This window comes from Electrophorus electricus, chromosome 1 (assembly GCF_041902795.1).
Source record: "Electrophorus electricus isolate QZ-2024a chromosome 1, ASM4190279v1, whole genome shotgun sequence".
NCBI classification, from domain to species: Eukaryota; Metazoa; Chordata; class Actinopteri; order Gymnotiformes; family Gymnotidae; genus Electrophorus; species Electrophorus electricus.
This window is the reverse complement of record NC_137497.1, coordinates 24,392,225-24,412,967: the sequence shown is the minus strand read 5'-3', so window position 1 is coordinate 24,412,967 and position 20,743 is coordinate 24,392,225. Positions and strand designations below refer to the sequence as shown.

At 39.3% G+C, this 20,743-nt stretch overlaps 1 protein-coding gene across 1 annotated transcript in view; it reads right to left on the bottom strand.

The window, feature by feature from the left end:
- Positions 1 to 6,902, bottom strand: part of LOC145659479 (NACHT, LRR and PYD domains-containing protein 3-like) — a 40,481-nt gene extending 33,579 nt beyond the window's left edge. The window contains exons 1-5 of the mRNA XM_081722249.1: positions 6,654 to 6,902; positions 2,943 to 3,021; positions 1,388 to 2,507; positions 886 to 1,169; positions 397 to 426 (exon numbers count right to left, since the gene is read on the bottom strand). Of these exons, the coding sequence (XP_081578375.1) occupies positions 397 to 426; positions 886 to 1,169; positions 1,388 to 1,398 (325 nt within the window). The 5' untranslated portion in view covers positions 1,399 to 2,507; positions 2,943 to 3,021; positions 6,654 to 6,902. The remainder of the gene's footprint in view (positions 1 to 396; positions 427 to 885; positions 1,170 to 1,387; positions 2,508 to 2,942; positions 3,022 to 6,653) is intronic.
- Between the last annotated feature and the right edge of the window lie 13,841 nt (positions 6,903 to 20,743).

The following is a 20,743-nucleotide window of genomic DNA, read 5'->3' as shown; positions in this document are numbered from 1 at the left end:
AACAGGTGTAACAACATTAAAGCTGTGCAGTAATTTTGAGATTTAATTATTGCCTGAACTATAATGTTGTGCAGTATCTGAGGGACTGTTTAATAACTGCAGTCTGACAGAAGTGTATGTAATGTATGTGATGTGTGTATGTGAATGATGTGAATGAGTAGTGTGTGTATGTGAATGATGATAGTAGTGTATGTGATGTATATGAATGATGACAGTAGTGTATGTGATGTGAGTATGTGAATGATGACAGTAGTGTATGTGATGTATGTCTGTGAATGACGACAGTAGTGTATGTGATGTGTGTATGTGAATGATGGCAGTAGTATATGTGATATTCATGTTGTTTAAAGTTGTAATATAATCTCATGCCTAAAGGTGTGACTGGGTTGAATTTACCTGCTGGAGTCTTAGCAGTCTTCTCTCCACCTGTGAGAGAAGACATCAGAGTAAAGAACAGAAAATATAAAACACAAAACCTACTTTATTAACTGTGAGTCCTGTGTGCATTTTTTGGTTGTGACTGCTATGTTTGAGAAGACCTGGACATTTGTTATTATGCATTTTGTAAGTTATACAGTCTGTGCCAAACACATTGTTCATCATTACTGGACTACATTTGTGATTTGCTCATGTTTAAACTGAGACTGACATCACTTTTCTCATTGTTGCTAATGAACATTTCTTATTCAAAACATATTGTTTGCAATGTTTGTTTATTAATATACCAGATTATTTTGAATTTTGTCTCATTCTACTTTGTAAATTAACTAAGCATTGTTTTCAACTTCACTCTTTGTCTATTGAGTTCACTAACAAAACAAAACCAAATGCTATGAGCATATAAAATCCTGAAATAGTGAGTTTAAAAAGTGAACATGATTTCACCTGCTTTATTTTCACTGTGTTGGATTCTCAGGGTCTCAGCCAGTTGGTTGTGGTTCATCTTCTTCAGGGTGATCAGTGTGATCTTCACAGCTCCATCTGGGTCATATTTCTGCACCATCTTGTCCACAGTGTCAAGTCTGTCTGTATTCTCCAGATGAGATTTTGGGATGCGTTTGTCATCTTCTACACTGTTGGTCAGATGCCACTGGAACTTCTTTAGGTCCTCTATCTTCAGCTCCTCTAGAATGTCCAGCAGTAGTTTTGAAATGTTGTCCATCCTGACTCTAGACAACAGACTCCAGATTACTGAAGGTTCACAAACATGTTCAATGGTTTATGTTCACAGTGCAGGAATAGACAGAGGAGTGAATGTGAGTGTGTTAGGTGAAGTGTGCTGTGTGAGGGATGTGGAGAGGAGTGAATGTGTGTTGGGTGAAGTGTGCTGTGTGAGTGATGTGGAGAGGACTGAGTAAAGTGTTGATGTGTGTTCACTGGGTTTTACCTGTTTGTCATCTCTCACTACCGCTGTGTGGGTCTGTTATGAAAACACTGATAGTCTGAGGTCATAGAGTCTGCTTGTTTTACTCTGAATACACATATTTAAATTCACATTTAAATTAGTGGGGCAGTTATTGATGATCTGCCCATCACTAATGTCACATGACTATAATAGATTATTTATTTTTACACAAACGGCACCATGGACATTGAAATGCCCATCAGTGACCACAAGATGGCAGTATAGAAACACATTTACAGACAGAAAAACATTGATTACGAAACAGCCTTACTGGTGGGGAAGGAGTTAATAGGCTTTCACAATTAAGAAAAAGCATTGGAATGTTACTGAATAAGATGTGAAATTCCGAGTGATACAATGAGATGATTTTCAAAGTTGTGTGATACACAAAATCAAACTATATATTTAGTTATCAGAGAACAGGCCTGTGAGGGTGAGATGGGAGTGATTAGATAACAGGCCTGTGAGGGTGAGATGGGAGTGATCACAGAACAGACCTGTGAGGGTGAGATGGGAGTGATCAGAGAACAGGCCTGTGAGGGTGAGATGGGAGTGATCAGAGAACAGGCCTGTGAGGGTGAGATGGCAGCCCACAGACTGCTGCTGGAAGGAGAACCAACCAACATGGAGGACCAGATGTGACAGGGATACAGACACTACACTGCCATACACCCAATCAACATGGAGGACAAGACTGTATGTGTATATGTATGTGTAATCAGACTGTATGTGTAGTACTGTAGACTGAGGTATGACCTGCACAATACTAATGGATGTGCCTTACAGTGCATTTGCACTGTTCTGGTGCAGACACACAGCACACAGCCCACCCAATACACAACACATAGCCCATGGGCCAGATTCACAATACACAACACAACTAACAGCCTGTGGGTCTGACAGCCCAGTGACACTCAAACTGACTCAACAAAAATATATATATAAAAATTATGTATTCTTACTCAAATTCATCACAAATTCAATGAGACAGTTTAATGAATATGTGAAACAGTGCCCCCTAGTGATTAGTTTCAAACATTGGAATTGTTCTCCTGACTTGTTTTCTCTTGGTTGTTCATGACCAATCTGAAACAACATTCAACTGAAACACAGCAGCAATAAACAGGTTAATCCACATTATTTCAGAGGTTGCACGTGTTTATCAAAAAGAAGTAGTAGTTACGAGTAAAAAATGTTGATCTTAAACACAGGAAATTTAACCCAGAAACAAATATGTGAGGAAGTATGTAAACATGTAATGAAAATGTTTGTGGCTCTGTTATAGGTGTCTGCGTGAAATCGACCCTTGGTACAATAGTTATTAAAATCTGACAATTGTGATGGAGTTACCCAGTAAGAAAACTGATTTATCGAGGATTTAATAAGGATTCATTTGTTCACACACATTTACAGACACTCTTCTCCAGAGTGGCTTACATGTGTATCAGTGTGACAGTACGTGTGCACCCTGTGAATCAAATGCAAGATGTAGGTGTTACTAGCACCCTAATTTCTTTACTTAAGGTCAGAGCCTTACCTGAGTTACAGGAGACCACACAACCAGCAGAGTCTTGGTAAATGTCTTAGTTTATCTGTTATGGTGCATCTTTGCAGACCTGTAGAAAACAACAGAGAAAATCTGTATGAAGATTTCAGAAAGTGTTAGTGTCTTGAGGGGGATCAAAAGACTGTATGTTATATCCAGTATATACACACATACAGACAGTAAAGACAGCTATATATCATATACAGTATATACACACATACAGACAGTAAAGACAGCTATATATCATATACAGTATATACACACATACAGACAGTAAAGACAGTTGTAAGTCATTTCCAGAATATACATACAGACAGTAAAGATACATGTATGTCATATACAGTATATATACACACATACAGACAATAAAGACAGTTGTACGTCAAATACAAGTATATACATACAGACAGTAAAGACAGCGGAATGTAATATGCAGTATGTACATACAGACAGTAAAGACAGCTGTAAGTCAGATACACATACATATAAACACACAGACAATAAAGACAGGTGTATGTCATATACAGTATAAACATACATAAAGACTATAATGACAGCTGTATGTCACATACAGTACATACATACAGACAGTAGACAGCTGTATGTCTTATACAGTATATACACACAGACAGTAAATACAGCTGTATGTCATTTACAGTATATACATACAGACAGTAAATACAGCTGTATGTCAAATAATGTATAATGTCACGTTCAGTCCCTTCCATCTTCCGTGTTCCGTGTTTTCCTTGTCTTGTGTTTAGTTCCGTTCCATAGTTTAGTTTTGTGCTCACCTTGTTTGATTGCTTACACCTGTCCCTCGTTTCTAGTTTTGGTGAAATTCATGCATTTAATCCCTGTTGTGTGCCTTGGTTGTTGCTGTTCATTGTTTGAATGATTTGTGTATGTGTTTAGTTCATTGAATGTTTGCATGTTTATTTTTATGGTTTTGTTGGTTTGTACTCCGTGTTTCTTAGCCATGAGTTTTCCCTAGCCTTAGTTATAGCCTGCTTCCCAGTTTGCCTTCGTGTGTTTATTTTGTCTACTTATATATCCCCGTGCTCTCCGTGTTGGCTCTTTGAGCCTAGACTACGATAACAACTCTGATTTTGGATTTGGGCATAATAAATCTCGCTCCTCTCCGCACATGCGTCCGCCTCCTTATCGCTCAACATTACATATAAATATACATACAGACTATAAAGACAGCGGTATATTATATACAGTATATACATCACACATCCAGACAATAAAGACATACTGTATATAAACATATACAGACAATAGAAGACAGCTGTATGTCATATACATTATATACATGCAGACAGTAAAGACAGCTATGTCATATACAGTATAAATATACAAACAGACAATAGACAGCTGTATGTCATATACAGAATATACATCATACATACAGACAGTAAAGACAGCTATGTCATATACAGTATGAACATACATACAGACAATAAACAGCTGTAGGCCATACATTATACATACGGACAATAAAGACAGCTGAGTGTCATATACAGTATAAAGAATACATAAAGACTGTAATGACAGCTGTATGTCACATACAGTACATACATACAGACAGTAAAGACAGCTGTATGTCTTATACAGTATATACACACAAACAGACAATAAAGACAGCTCTATGTCATAACGTATACACACACAAACCGACAGTAATGGTACCTGTAGGCCATACATTATACATACGGACAATAAAGACAACTGAGTGTCATATACAATATATACACACAGACAATAAACACAGCTGTATGTCATATACAGTATATACATACAGACAGTAAAGACAGCTGTATGTCGAATACTGTATAAATATACATAAAGACAATAAAGACAGCCGTATGTCATATACAGTATATACATACAGACTGTAAAGACAGCTATGCAATATACAGTATAAACATAAATACAGACAGTAATGGTAGCTCTATGTCATATACAGTATATACATCACACATCCTGACAATAAAGACAGTTGTATGTCATATACTGTATATACATACATACAGACAATAAAGACAGCTGTATGTCATATACAGAATATACATCATACATATAGACAGTAAAGACAGCTGTGTCACAGTATATCCACACATACAGACACTAAAGACAGCTGTATGTCATATGCATTATATACACAGACAGTAAATACAGCTGTATGTCAAATACAGTATATATGTAGACAGACAATAAAGACAGGTGTATATCATATACAGTATATACATGCATACTGTGGTGGAAATTCAATGAAACAGGGAGTCAGATGTGGATAATAAACAGACAATAAAGACAGCTGTATGTCATATACAGAATATATTTACAGACAGTAAAGACAGCTGTATGTCATATACTGTATAAACATACATGATTTTCTGGATATACGGCTTGTACTTTGAATTACATCTATGGACTACGTGTGTTCTCTAATAAACTGCATTCCCCATACTGTGACTCTGTCTCCGCTTGCGCTCAGAACATTTCAAAGACATATGGAAAGTTCACATAAATTTCTAAAGAGGGACTCTCAGAACTGTTCAGGTTGCGGAACCTGTTACATTCACTGAGGGAAACTGTGGATTCATAGTCCACACAATCAAATATCTTGTAGGATACATTAGAATTAATAAAGAATATTTTCCTTATTTGAGTTTGGTCTTGTTGCAACACTTTGTACAGGAAAGGTTCAAATCCAGTAGTCCAGGTATGTGGACTTTCCTGCAGATCTAGGTATTCTTGGATGTGAATTTGTCCTTAAGTTCATTCTGAACTTGTCCAGAATGCAGCAGCATGACTGGTCTTCAATTTTCTGAAGTTCACATTACTCCACTGCTGTGCTCCTTTCATTGACTTCCAGTAGCTGTACGCATCAGATTTAAAGCCTTGATGCTTGCCTACAAAGTCAAAAATGGACCAGCCCCTTCATACAGGAGGTCAATGGTCCTTGATTCGTACCTTGAGTACTTCGAACCTCAAGTAAGGTTTGGCTTGAAATACCGTGCTTCAGGTCTCATGGAAGACAAGCAACTAGACTATTTTCTGTCCTGGCTCCAAGATGGTGGAATAAACTCCCACTTGCTGTCCGGACAGCAGAGTCCCTTGCAGTCTTCAACCGCAGACTGAAGACCCAACTATTTGTGGAATATTTAAATGACAACTGACCCTGAGTAAATTAGTACTTATTGTAGGGTATTGTTTATTACACTGATGTTGTTTAACAAACCCTAGCACTTATTGTGTATTACACTTATCATTGTTTAAGATAGACCTTATGTATTTTGTACTTGTAGGCATCAGCAGTGATCCCTGTATTCTAGATCATTGGTATCTTGGACTCTAACCTACTGTACTGGCTAGGATGTTTTCTATGAGTAAATGACAAAGCAATTTTGCAAGTCATTCTGGATAAGAGCATCTTCTAAATACTATAATTACTGTAAATGTAAATATGATAGGCTTTCTGAATCTGGCCACATGGTTGGTTTTAGGAATCTGGTCGTATGATTGGTATTAGGAATCTGGCCATATAATTGGTATTAGGAATCTGGCCGTATGACTGGTTTTAGGAATGTGGCTAATGATTGGTATTAGGAATCTTACTGAAAGCCATAATTAATTACAGAGAGAAATACACAAGATTACAGCAATATCTATGAAGCATGGGAGCAGTGTTACCTTTACTGTTCAGTCTATAAGTCTTCAGGAAGAATGTCTGGATCTGTCTTCATCAGGATGTCCAGATTAATTAATTGTCAACACACTCACTTTAGCTACTGTTTCACTACTGAGTTTTCACTACTGTAGCAACATAACTGACCAATTGTTGATCATAACTGTTTATTACTACTATAAACACACCTGTACACACACTGTCTATTTCTTCACTGGAGTCCACCTGTACACATGCTCTGTTTCTTCACTGCAGTCCATCTGTACACACACACTCTGTTTCTTTCCTGTTATGATCTGAACGATAATCTAGTTGCACCTTTTTTTTCTCTTTAGAAGGAGCCAAACCAGTATGAGCACATTTCAGTCCCATAACATCACAAGAGTGGAAGAACAAGTCTTGTTGTGAATATCATATCTCCCTCCATGTGTGTGTTTATACCATATGTCCATCTGTGTGTGCGTGTTGGGAAAAGAAGGAAGACACTAGAGCAGACATGGTGAGAACAGAAGACACAGGAAGACATGGAAGCAGATGCAGAAAACAAGAGAGAAACAACCATGATCACAGAGACAGACACAAATACAAATATGTAAACACCATGAATACTGTAAGAGGTGTATTAACACTGCGGGTGTTAACATCACTGTACAAGTGTTTAGATAACATTGGATGGGTAAAGTTAGCACTTCAGGTCACTACACTAACAGTGTAGGTTTTAATTCATACTGGGGATTTTTCTGTTTAAGTTCTGTTTGGAACTGAGACACAACCACTTGTCATCACCAGAAACCAGTTTAGCTGCTTGAAAAGAATGAAACACTTTCTATCAACATGTGTTGTGTGAGACAGAGAGAGAGCCATCATGGTGTAGTGCTGCTGTCACATGTCTGTGAGAGATGGTGAGAGAGAGACATAGGAGGAGTACAGAGAGAGAGAGAGAGAGAGAGAGAGAGAGAGAGAGAGAGAGAGAGAGAGAGAGAGAGAGAGAGAGAAATATGAACACTCAGATGATTTGGCTTCAGTTTTGTACAGTTTGGAATTTCTACACGGCAGTTTTCATTACCAGAAACCAGTTCAGCTGGTCTGTTTTTATCTTTTGTCTCTGAATCATGGTCTGAACACCTCAGGGGAGCTGTTAGCATTTTAGCTCCAGTGCCAGAGTGAAGTGAAACTTTTCACCCTGTGATGGAGCTACCCTCCACCAGAGTGTGTTCATATGGACTGTATGCATTTCTTTAGTTGTACAAGGTCTGCTGCAAAACCTGTTAGCTCCACCAGAGGACTCGAATAGTTGACGACGGTTGAGAGGTATATCGGATTCACCCCTTCTGCCTCTGTGTGACAAATTAACACACTGCATAAACTTTTAGAAATAAAGCAGCTCTTTTAACATATGGTAGACACACTCTAGAAAAGATTACCATGCAACAATTCATTCAGCATAGGAACTGTTTTTGGTCTTCTCATATCTACAAATGAGAAGTAATAAAAAATTTAAATGATAAATAAATTACATAAAATGTATAAAGGTTCACAAATTAGAAATTACCTTGGTCAGCACTTTTCTCCACAGATTCAAGGAACTCGTGAAAGTTGGAACCTTAGAAACACAGAGTACAGAATTACAGACCGACTGATGTGTGAGCAGAAAGATTACCTTTATGGTAGCCCTCATACCTAAAGCACTCGCAAAGCATGTAATCTAAATGAACTGTGATCTTATTGTTTCAATTTTTTATAAATAGATTCACCCACTTTGAAGTTCAGGTTTTTCTCAAAAGGGTAGACTATACTGGATGACTATATTTTGTCTTGTTCTGTAACAGAAAATGTAAACATTTATATCCAAAGTATTACACAATAGAAATCAAAATTGTAATCTATTTAGCTAGCCATGAGAGTTAGAATAGCCGTATGATTTACATAATCAGAAAAATGTTACATGTACATACGTCTACATTTCAGTTGATCAAAATGGTTCACGTACATATAACTGGAACTCTATGATACAGCGGTCATATTTATCAATATATATAAATATATCAGCGGTTATATTTATCAATAACCATCAGAATATAGACATTTAACAGCATGTTACAATAACCTTTCCTAGCTAGCTCACAAAGAATAACTGTGACCTCTGACTACAGCGTGAGTGTGTGTGTGTGTCAGAGAGAAGGGCACTGAACAGAGAGAAAGCAGAGAATACAGAGTGGTAGAATATGAGACTGTAATATATTTAATCACATTAATATATCTCAATTAAACAAATCTCACATCCCTTTCATACACAGGTCTGCTTGGTTGGGGAGAAAAAAGGCGGCATGTTTTGAACTTTCTGGCCTAAAGTCATTACATAATTTTTGTCAGAAGGTGTATTCCAGCATGGGTAGAGGAGGAGTTGTGTCTTTCTGAGAGAATCAACCAATGGGAGGGGTGTGTGTGAGTGGCTGAGTGAGGGACAGACCTGAGACTGTACACATGTCTGGTTATCAGTATGTGCCAGATTGACATGAGGAGCGTAGCAGAGATTAAAGACTGGGGTGATATGTATTCATATATAAATATTATAAAGAGGCTGAAAACTTTTCTTTTTATTTAAATCACTTAAAATGTTTATTTTTCAATTAAGCCAATAAAACAATTTTGAGGACCCTCTGTTTGATTCATTGTCACGGTTGAGTGTCAGGGGAGTCTTTGTGGGCACTACTTGCTATGCCTGAGGCAAGGAATCCAAACAATGGTAGATTACACCATGGAATTCTGGATGTTAGCTGCGGGAGCTAGGTGGAAAGAGTCTGCCTTGGCTGATACATTCGTCATTGGCAGACCTACAGACGGAACTGGCATGTAAGCAGGAAGCCAACTCACTGAATGAGGTAGTACACCTTGCTATCACGTATGACCATCTCCTGTAGGAGCGATCCCGGCAATTTCCCCGAGGTCGACAACAGCAGGAGAATGCACCTGCAGTGGCGCAAGCAGAAGTTCCGGTGGAGCCCATGCAGCTAAGTGTGGCCAGCGTAAAAGGCAAGCCGGAGAACCGAAGGGAGCACTGCAATTGTTGCAATTTTCCTCAAACCTGTCTATGTGCATATTATCTGTGGTGATTGTACACATGGGCCGTTGACTCTCCACTTTGGCACTGGTTGACTCTGGTGCAGGGGGCAATGTAATGGACTGGGGATTTGCTAAGAAGTTGAGAATAAGAGCCATTACCCTCCCCACTCCGTTAAGCATGCAGGCACTCGATGGGGGACCCGTGGGGTTGGGGATCATAACACATTACTCCTCGTGTCCTCCTTGAAACTGAACATGTGGAGCATGTTGCTTTTTACCTCTTCCCTTCCGTCTCTCATCCAATTACACTAGGGCTTCCATGGTTAAAGGCACACATCCCCACATGCAGTGGACGGAGAATCGGGTCCTTGAGTAGGCGGTCGCCTGCGAGGGCAAACGTCTTCTTCACCAGACAGTGTCCCTGCAGTCCACCTCCATCAAGAGTCTCGAGGCCGATAATGACCTCACCATGCCACAGGAATACAGCGACCTGGTGCAGGTATTCAGCCCTACGAGAGCAACACAGCTGCCTGCACACCATGACTGGGACTGCGCCATCACGCTGAAGGAGGTCCCGGTTCCTGCTTGATGTAGGGTTTACCCTCTCTCCCAAGAGGAGGAAAGAGCAATGGGACAATATATTAAAGAGGCCCTTCAGCAAGGTTTCATTTGACCCTCCACCTCTCCAGCATCCGCAAGTGTCTTCTTCGTCAAGAGGAGGAACGGAGGATTGAGGCTGTGCGTGGACTAATCAGGGACTCAACGGCCAGTTGGTGCAATATCTGTACCCCCTCCCCCTTGTCCCCACAGCGCTCCAGCAAAACCTGTCCACACACCTGCAGTTTTAAGATCATTTTTGAATGACTAACACTAGTTATCTGAAATTGTACACATAGCACAATGATCATTCAGGATTCAAATTGAAGTCGACACTTGGGACAAGACATCCATTCACATTAAGGCTTATTTGTCCATCATTTAGGTTCCAATTGAGCTCATCTAATATAGAAGAAAATGTCAAAATAAAAAACATAAAATGCCTTTGATGTTTTGGGTTTATAATGTGTGTCTTGATGCTGGAGATTCATTTTCACTCATACTTTACATTTCCTGATTCACCAGCGTCTTGTCTAATAAACTGAACAGTTTTGAGCATATACATGAAATGACTAAGTAGCTACACAATGTTTCCACTAGGTGTCCTAGACTTCTCCAAAGTCTCCTAAAACCTCTCCAAATGCACACAAAGTCATCAGTCACTATACATCAAGTTTGCATGTTTCTTTTTGCTAAAATATCAGAGTAAGTTACTTTAGTAAGTTCCACAACAATATTAGCTTCATAGCATCATTGTTATTATAGGAAAATACTGTAGCTAATACTGTAAATGCTGGGGAAAATACTGTAAATGATGTAATACTGTAAAGAAATATACTTTCTCATTTATACTTACGATTTGTATCAGGATTACAAATTTTTCCAGCAGTCAGTGATTTGCTATGCAAACATCGAAGCTAGTCCATGCTGGCAGCACCCAAACAACTCCACATAAACTTCAGCTAAAATAAGCCACCTTCTTTCCATGATGTCCAAACGTATTGGTAAAATTATCAAATTATTCTTATGGTTGTACGAGTTTCGCCAAACAGCGTCAAACCCATGTGCTAGGTTATCTACTAACAACACTGAAGCACTGACAGTACACAGTGCACAGACCTTTAAACATTAAAGGGTTGACTAAATAAGGCAAGTGAGGGGTCTATGTTTTCGACTAACCCTCCTCTGTTTGATGAAACTGCTGCCAATCACACCACTTGCTCTAGAAACACTTGGAAACACCTGGAAGTAAATGCTAGTCACCCGCCCCTTCCCCCTTCACATACAGGTGAGAATTGCTGTCACTCCAAGAAAATGGCACTGCAGTGGTCAATAGAAATCAATATAAAATAGAAAAGGGGGGACTAACGCTCTATTCAGCAACACTTTTATGTCAGTAATGTGCATTTAGAGTTAACCAAAGGCTTGCTTAGTTTGGGTTTGCTTACGAAGGAACCGAACGCGTCTTTTTACACAGAGACGTGAGCACGCAATTAAGGACACCTTTTAACCTTTCACAATGTTAAGGACGTCCTCGGCTGGAATCCAGGAGTTAAATTTATCGAGCCAGCCAACCCACTTGATCAAGCTCATCTTTTTTCAGTTCCTAGTTTTTTCAGATAGTATCTTTTCTATTTTAAAGGCTTTGTCTTTTCCCACTATAATCTTTTGCTGCTCCTGTTCATAAAAGGTCCTTTCTATATTTTCCCCATCAAAATCCTGTAATTTGTATATGGGAGAGTGTCTCCTTAGACATTCAGAAACTAAAATATTCATCCATAAAGTTATTTTTAATTGTGAAATTCTGACGGTAATCACTGACTATAAATTTGAATATTAGTTTTCCACCTTTTTGTGTTGAAACAACCCATACAAGGTTTTAAACACTGTGAATGAATTTCCTTCATTCACTTCAACGTGTTTCCTTTTGATGCTACTGTGATAGCTGTTGTTATATGTATGAACCAAGTCCTGCACCACATCGATGTATTTTCTTGTACTGATGGCTTTGAAGTATCTTCACATTCTGGTTTTCAACGCCCTGTTGAACCGTTCACACACTGAAGCTTTTTGCCCCGTTCCGGTAGCAAAGTGATTGATGTTACTTTTTTTCATTGTTTTTAAACTTTTATTAAGAAAATCTTTCCCTTCATCAGTCTGAAGTTTTTTAGCACATCTGCCTTCTTTTAGAATCGAAACAAAGGCTTTGGTAACCTCGGCATCTGTCTTGTTTTTTATCACACGTACCCAAGCATACTTGAAAAGTATATCTATACACATTAGCATAAAATTCATGCTATCACTATGCTGTGATAAGTTAGACATGTCTACCAAATCGGCCTGCTATTGTTCATCTATGTTTCCTAAAATTACTTTCTTTTAAATTTCACAGAGATTGGTTTATGTAGGGTGTATACATCCTGAGCTGGTAACCAGTTTTGATTTCCTTATCATCAACCTTTTTACCCATTTCTTCCACCACAGACCTTTGCAGACTCTCGACCCCTCCATAGGACCCGGGGTTTGAGGGAGCATAGTAAATATTTTTCAGCAGATGTTCAATCATGGTGAACTCATTGAAACACGATGAAGAGTGCTAGAATGGATTATGGATTTATTAGCATCTTTCAGTAAAAGAGGTTATGTTTGTTACATTCAGCTAAAAATGAAAGCATGCAATCAAAGAATGTGATTTATGTATGCATGTAACGGGTAACATATTATTGGCTTCGGATACTATCGAACTCTACTGATTGCTAGACTCTCATACTACACACATCAGATTTTCCAAATTAGATACAGTTTTGTTCTCATCTGTGACATCCTGTTCTGACTCTGATTTCAATGGTTTTGCAGAACAGTATGATCCACTCCTTCATCAGCACTCTTTTCTTGGGTGAAGGACCAGAGTGGTTGTCGATAAGGTTTCCCACATGACCGGATCACTGGGGTTCAGGTTTTCATGCAGATTCCAGTAGTTCATGACATCTTCATGCTCCCTGCACACTTTGATTTTTTTCTTTGATGCTTCTGAGAGCAGCTTAGATGTTCTGTACCTCCTGCAGCAGGTCGGCTACTACTACTTCAGCAATAGCCTGAATCTTGTTCGAGGATGGAGGTATCTGAATGCAGCACAGCTTCAAAGCTCTGGACAGTGGGTGAATGAACCCTGTCTTGAATAGTCTGGGTGCTTCATGGCTGAAATAGGATTCATCCAGATTATACAGGTATGTGTGTTGAGTTTTTTCATAAAAGCTTGTTTCAGGGTTTCTGTTCTCTTTGTCCTCCATGCCATAAGAGCAGCTTCTTTATAATATGAGTTCATCATGAGTATAGAATAAGAGACGTGATTCTAGGCTCATCGTTCTATCTGTGATGCTCAGTGAGTCCTACCCCTATTTATATGAGAACTTGGGGGCAGTGTCATGATGGGCATTCCTTTTGTCAGCAAACTTGACCTCATGTTCCCCTTTGACATGTGACTTTATCTTCTATGAATGGGTATCAAATGTCTGCTTCAAACTTCAGAGTCTTACTTTTAAAGAATCAATCCTAAGACTTGTTTAAACTTTTTAAACATATTGATCAGGCTGAAATACTTTTGCAGATCAAACCTATTGCTTCACCCAAAGTTCACTACTAAATCTCTGGGTAGGGGGAGGAGTTGAAAGGATCTTTGAGAGAAATCAACCAATGGAAGGGGTTGTGTGAGGGTGAGTGAGACAAAGAGAGAGACAGACCTGAGGCCATACATATGTTTGGGTATCAATATGCACCAGAGTGACCGGAGCAGAGATTAAAGACTGGGGTGGTATGTATTCACATGGGCCTCAAAACCTTTAAAAATATATTTTTAATGACTTGAATATTTCCCAATTAAAGATTTTAAAAGTCAATAAAGTAATTTAAGACCCTTTATTAAATTCATCATGTTTTATTATAATTTGATATGATATTATAGTATACTATCTATATATAGTATAATATGTAGCATTATAGTGTAATCTAGATCAGGTTGGTGGTGTCCATGCCAGGTGCATGTGGTATCCAGGTCATGTGTGTGTGATGTCCAGGTGCTAGAAGACATGGGGAGGACACAGCCCTGTGCTGCAGCCATGCTCACACATTCACACTAACACATGTTACCATGGAGAATCATGTGAGGAATCAGATGTGTTTTGGTCATCCTCTTCTGTGTCATAGACTCAGACCAGATCAGCTCAATAGTGGCTGGATACTCACAGAACAGTCAGTCATGAAAACACATCACATTCTACACACACAGGCAAAATTAAAGAGCATGGCACTGTCCCACACACAGACACACACAGCCATTAAATGAACTGTGCATATATCACGCTTCATGGAATGGAAAACGACAAAACAAGTGGAAAAAATAAACACCACACTGACTGTGGAAAAAAATGGAAAACAAAGGACGCCATGGGAAGAATGGCAGCCCTGATGCACTGGGGAAAACAAAACTCTAAAGCTTTACAAACAAAACCAGAAAACAGGGAGGAGCTTTAGTGACTAAGGGAAGCTGAGAGAGAGACGTGAGAGGGAAAACTGGAGAAGGCAGGGGAGTGTAAAAACACAGGCACCCTCGAAGAGCAGAAGAGAGGTGTAGCACAAGTGCTCACAGAGCACAACATCTAGAGTTACTAGCTAGGAGCTTGCCTCAACACTTTAGCAAAGTCCCAACACTAAGTAACTGGGTCACTGGGTTGATATAGACCTAGCACAGCTGTTGGGCATCAAGCCTGAAATTAAGAAAACTCAGAAATTAAACTGCACCACTCTTCCTTAAACATTTCATACACATTATATGTTAAATGTGTGTGTTAGTGAGAGAAATATAGATTCATTGATAATGTATGTGTGTGTTTATATAAAGAGAGAGTGAGAGATGGAGGGTATTTGAATCTGATTAATACAGTGATAGTGTGTGTGTGTGTGTGTGTGTGTGTGTGGGAGAGAGAGAGGGAGAGAGAGAGAGGCATGGGAGTGTGTGTATGTGTATCTGATTAATAGTGATAATGTATATGTAGGTGAGAGAGAAAGGGAAATACCAATTATGTCTGTGTGGGGGGGGGTGAGAGACTGAGAGTGAAAGAGCTGGAGAAAGACTGATAATTGTAAGAAAGACTGCGTGTGTGAGAGAGAGATAGACAGACAATGTCTGAGAGAGGAAAAAAAACTTTGTGTATGAATGTGTGAACAGTTAGACAGTTATAGAGACTGAGAAAGAGAGTGATGAGTCTGCACTACCACAGAGCAGTCTCACACCAGCACTGCTTTATGAATCAGACTATAAGGCAAAGAAAAACAAGTATATGTAACCCTTGGAATATGACACTAAAACTAAAATGTACTAAAGTAAATTCATCAGGCCCTAAACAGGGAATTAGCAAAGTATCTACTTACTGGCAGAGACATAAAGAGGTCCTACTCAAGTACAAGCTCAGTGAGCACAGTCTAGCTATAGAAAAGAGCACACGTGCACACACACACACACACACACACACACACACACACACACACACACACACACACACACACACACACACACACAGTCTTTATTGTTATGCCAGTGACACCCACCTGTACGGACCTGCATTCTTTCAAATGACTGAATCAATGTTTAAATGAAATTAAGTGTTGGTTGAATCTAGGGATAATATTTGATCTTGACCTTGGATTTGATAAACAAATTAATTCTGTTTTCAGAGGTAGCTTTTTCCATCTTAGATCAATTGCTAGGATTAAATAGTTTATGTTGCCACAATATCTAGAGAAGGTAAAGTATGTCATTATTTCATGTTGTCTAGACTGGGACTCCTTGAATATCAACTTTTTGTCAAGAGAGAGAAATCTGAGTTTCACCTCCAATCAGCCACATTCCTGGGATACATCATAGGCACCAATGGGGTCACAATGGATGATTGTAAGGGGCAGGCAGTAGCCAACGGGCCCAAACCAAGCTCAGTTAAAGATCTGCAATGATTTCTGGAACTTGGTCATTTCTAAAGACATTTTTTAGAAACTTTAATGCGATTGCTGTTTTCCAGGATAATGAGTGCATGCATGGTCCCAGACGACATGCTTCCATCATGTTACAGTTGTGTCCATCTGTTGGGAGATCGATAATGAAATTGAGAGAGCTCTGGAGACTCTAAAGATGCCAGTTGACTGTCCTCTGGGTAAGATCTACATTCCTGAACAGTTCAGGGACCAACTCATCACCTGAGCTCACTCTTCTATGACCATGGGACAACCAGGTTAATTATGCATGTGGCAGCTGATTACGAAATGGTGCTGGTGAGAATCTGTAATACAGGAAGTACACTGGTTAATTTCTTCTTGCACCACCTGCTCTCAGTGTAAAGTCCCTAAGACCCTGACAGCAGGTACATTAATACCATTGCTTGTAGCAGAACATCCTTGGTCCCACATCACCATAGACTTACGGATATTGACTTAAGGATATACGACCTTATTTCTGTAGGATATATGACCATACTTACTACCCCGATTGAGTTTTGAGTGGAATAAGGTTTGTCTTATTCACAGCCATACCTACCACCATCCAAACAGCAGAGGAGCTGTTCACTAATGTATTTCATAATTATCAGATCCCAGAGGACATCCTATCAGATAGAGGGATCCAGTTCACATCACATGTTTGGTCAGCCTTAATTGAATGCATAGGTTTGTCCATTAGCCTAACTTCTTGGTACTGTGACCAATCAAATGGACAGTGCAAATGCACTAATCAAGAATTGGGTCATTTTTGCGCATATTTTAACAATACCCTTTGAATTTATACTAGGCTATCAACCTCTTATGGCTCCATGGACTGCCAGCCCCTCAGATAGATGCAGTAGATAATAAGATGCAGAGGATGCATCAACTACTAGATTCCAGGAGGCGCGGTGGAGTCCTTCAGTATCTAGCAGATTGGGGGTGCCATATAAATTAACCTGCTTTTATAAGTGATTTCTACAGTCAGTACCCTGACTCTCGAAGATGTTCCAGGTGATCACATTCTGGTTTGTGCTGAGCAGTCCACAAGAGTCTGGCCAGTCCCCTTATTTTTTTTTTTGGGGGGGGGGGGGGGGGGGGGGGGTTCTGTCAGCACTCTAAAACCACCACACACTACATGTCCCAGAATCCTCAGGGGAAATCATCCTCATCCTCTGAGTACTAACTCAGTGCCCCTGTGCTTCATTAAATAGCTACCATATAATGTTAACGTCTTAATGACTTTTTAGATTAAAATGACATTAAAACTGTTATTTGTTATTACTATTGTTACTATTATTGTTGTTGATGGTTTTATTATTATAATATTTGTGATATTATTACTATTTTCATTTTGCATTTTGTACAGTCATGCCAATAAACTCAACTTGATTTGAGTGATACACTGACTGTGTGTGTGTGTGTGTGTGTGTGTGTGTGTGTAAAAGAGAACATTGACACAGTGTGAGAGAGGGATGTTGACTTTTGTGCGTATATAAAGAAACAATAATAAAACTCACTCTAGTTTCTCCAGTTTACAGTGTGGATCTTCCAGTAGGGCAGAGAGCTGCTTCACTCCTGAGTCTTATGGTTTATTTTAGTTTAAATTCAGCTCTCTCATGTGTGATGAGGGATTTGACCTCAGAGCTGAAGCTAAAGCGGCACAGCCTTACTCTCTAATACTGCACTCAGACAGCCTCCAGAGAGAAGAAAAAAAACTCTTCACACTTACAGTTCAACATTCAAAAGTTTAAAAAAAGTTTTAAAAAATCTCTCCCACAAACATGTGCATGCACAATAACACCAACACAACTATGCACACACTCAAAAATATCAACACATATTTACAAAGCTTTGGTTGATGAGGGGTTTGATCTCAGAGCTGAAGCCAGAGCTGCACATCCTTTCTCTCTAATACCGCAGTATTCTAACCTGCAAAAAGAAAAAAACTCCTCACACTTATATACACAGAAGTGCACACAATATCTTTCTCTCTCTCTCTATCACACACAAAGACATACATGCATGTGCACACACGTACACAATCTCTATCACACAACACACGCATACATGCATGTACGAAGTCATGAAGTCATGAAAGAGAAACTTCAGTAAACTGTTTACAGACACAAGAATAACAAAGACTGGTAATACTTAAACACTTTCACCAGAATGACTAGTATTAGTGAACTAATGTCTCCCTGTAGTGGCCAAAATAATCAGCAAGCTTTTAGGTTTGGTGGTTAGCGTGTTTTCTTCTCAGTGCTGGGGTGTCAGGTCTATGTCCCACAGCCCAAAAACATGGAGGTCAGGTAAAAACTGGCTACCCTACATATTATCCTGGTGCATGTGTGTGTGTGTGTGTGTGTGTGTGTGTGTGTGTGTGTGTGTGTGTGTGTGTGTGTGTGTGTGTGTGTGTGTGTGTGTGTGTGTGTGTGAACTGCATGCCAAGTGGTGTATTATTCTCTCTCCCCTTCCTGTGCCTGATGCAGACCCCCAGGGGACTGTGGTTTCCATCATGTAGTATGTTGATTACAGAGAAAGATGCTATGTAAGAGTAACTTCATATCAAATCATATATCGTAATATATCATATCATAGTCATGTGTATGGTATTGATGATGATAATCTAAACTGTTACCTGCATTAATGTGATGTGTCCTTTCAATGTATCAAAAAAAAAAGCTAACTGGTTAGCCTCATTCATGTAGCTTAATTAGCTAAAGTGAAAAGTTATAAAACACCTCTATTAATTTAACAAACACTTCTCTATGGCTTATTACAAAACATCTCTATTCATTTAACAAAAACTTCTCTACGGCTTATTACAAAACACCTCTATTAATTTAACTGCATTTAAATAATCATGGCAAACTGACCTGTTAATCTTGCAACTTCATTAACTTAAAGAAGCAACGGAATCAAAAATTAATAAAATTAATGAAAGTTAAAGAGAAATTTATGTGTGTTATTTTTTATTATTATTATTATTATTATTTTTGTGGTGTGTTCAGTGAGCACTGCCTGTAATCAGAGGAAAGGCAGCACAAAGACACTTAAGAAGAACTTTAGGATTAACGAATGGGTCAGCTAGCACTTTAAATAGTGAGTAGGGTACTGATTCACTGATCCCAGTGCAGTAATGTGTTTATGAATGAAAATATGGCTTCTCTGGATGCTTTGACCACTGGCAGCAGTCTCAGTAGACATTCCTCTGATGGCTCATATTTCATCAGGTCAAGCTCATCCTGTTCTGAGTTCAGCAACACAAACACCAGAGCTGACCATTGAGCAGGAGAGAGATTGACTCCACAAAGACGATTGTCACCTTCTCTGTTCAGGTATGTTTGGACTTCCTGCACTAGAGAATGATCATTCAGTTCTTTGCTAGGAGAGCTGCTTCCTGTTTGTGTCAGTAGGCATCGTAAGATAGTCTGATTGGACACCAGTGAGAGACCCAGAAGGAAGCGGAGGAAAAGGTCCAGGTGTCCATTTTGACTCTGTAAGGCCTTGTCAACTGCATTCCTAAGGATTCAGACATTTTTAACCTTGTTGATCTTTTAGAGAGTTCATTCTTTTGCTGTTCCAACACATTTGTGTTGTTGGAGATGAAAGAAAGAAAGGCATATAAAGCAGCCAAAAAGTCCTGAACAAACCACAAAGCTGAACACCTTCTCCAGGTGCAGCCCAGACTCCTTTCTGAAGATTTTGGTACACATTCCTGAGTACACTAACATTTCTGACATCAATGCCACACTCTCTCAGGTCTTCCTCATAGAAGGTCAGGTTGCCCTTTTCCAGCTGTTGGAATGCCAGTTTTCCCAGTGCCAGAATTGTCTTTTTAGTCTGGTGAAAATTAATGTCAGTGTTTCCATGGTATTTTCTGTCCTTGTGTCTTATCTGAAAGATCAGGAAGTGTGTGAACATCTGAGTCAGAGTCTTGGGGATCTCTGCATGCTCTGCTTCACCAAACATTCTCCCTAGAACTGTGGCTGCAATCCAACAGAAGACTGGAATGTGGCACATGATGTAGAGACTTCTTGATGACTTCATGTGTGTGATGATTCTACTGGCCAGGCTCTGATCACTGATTCTCTTCCTGAAATACTCCTCTTTCTGAGGTTCACTGAACCCTTGTACCTCTGTTATCTGGTCAGCACACTCAGGTTGGATCTGATTGGCTGCTGCTGGTCTAGAGGTTATCCAGAAGAGAGCTGAGGGAAGCAGATTCCCCTTGATGAGGTTTGTCAGCAGCACATTCACTGAGGTCGACTCTATTACATCCCACAATCTTTCATTGTTCTGGAAATCTAGAGGAAGTCCACACTCATCCAGACCATCAAAGATGAAAATCACTTTGTAAGCATCACAGTCTATTAATTGTAATTGTTTTGTTTCTGGGAAAGAGTCA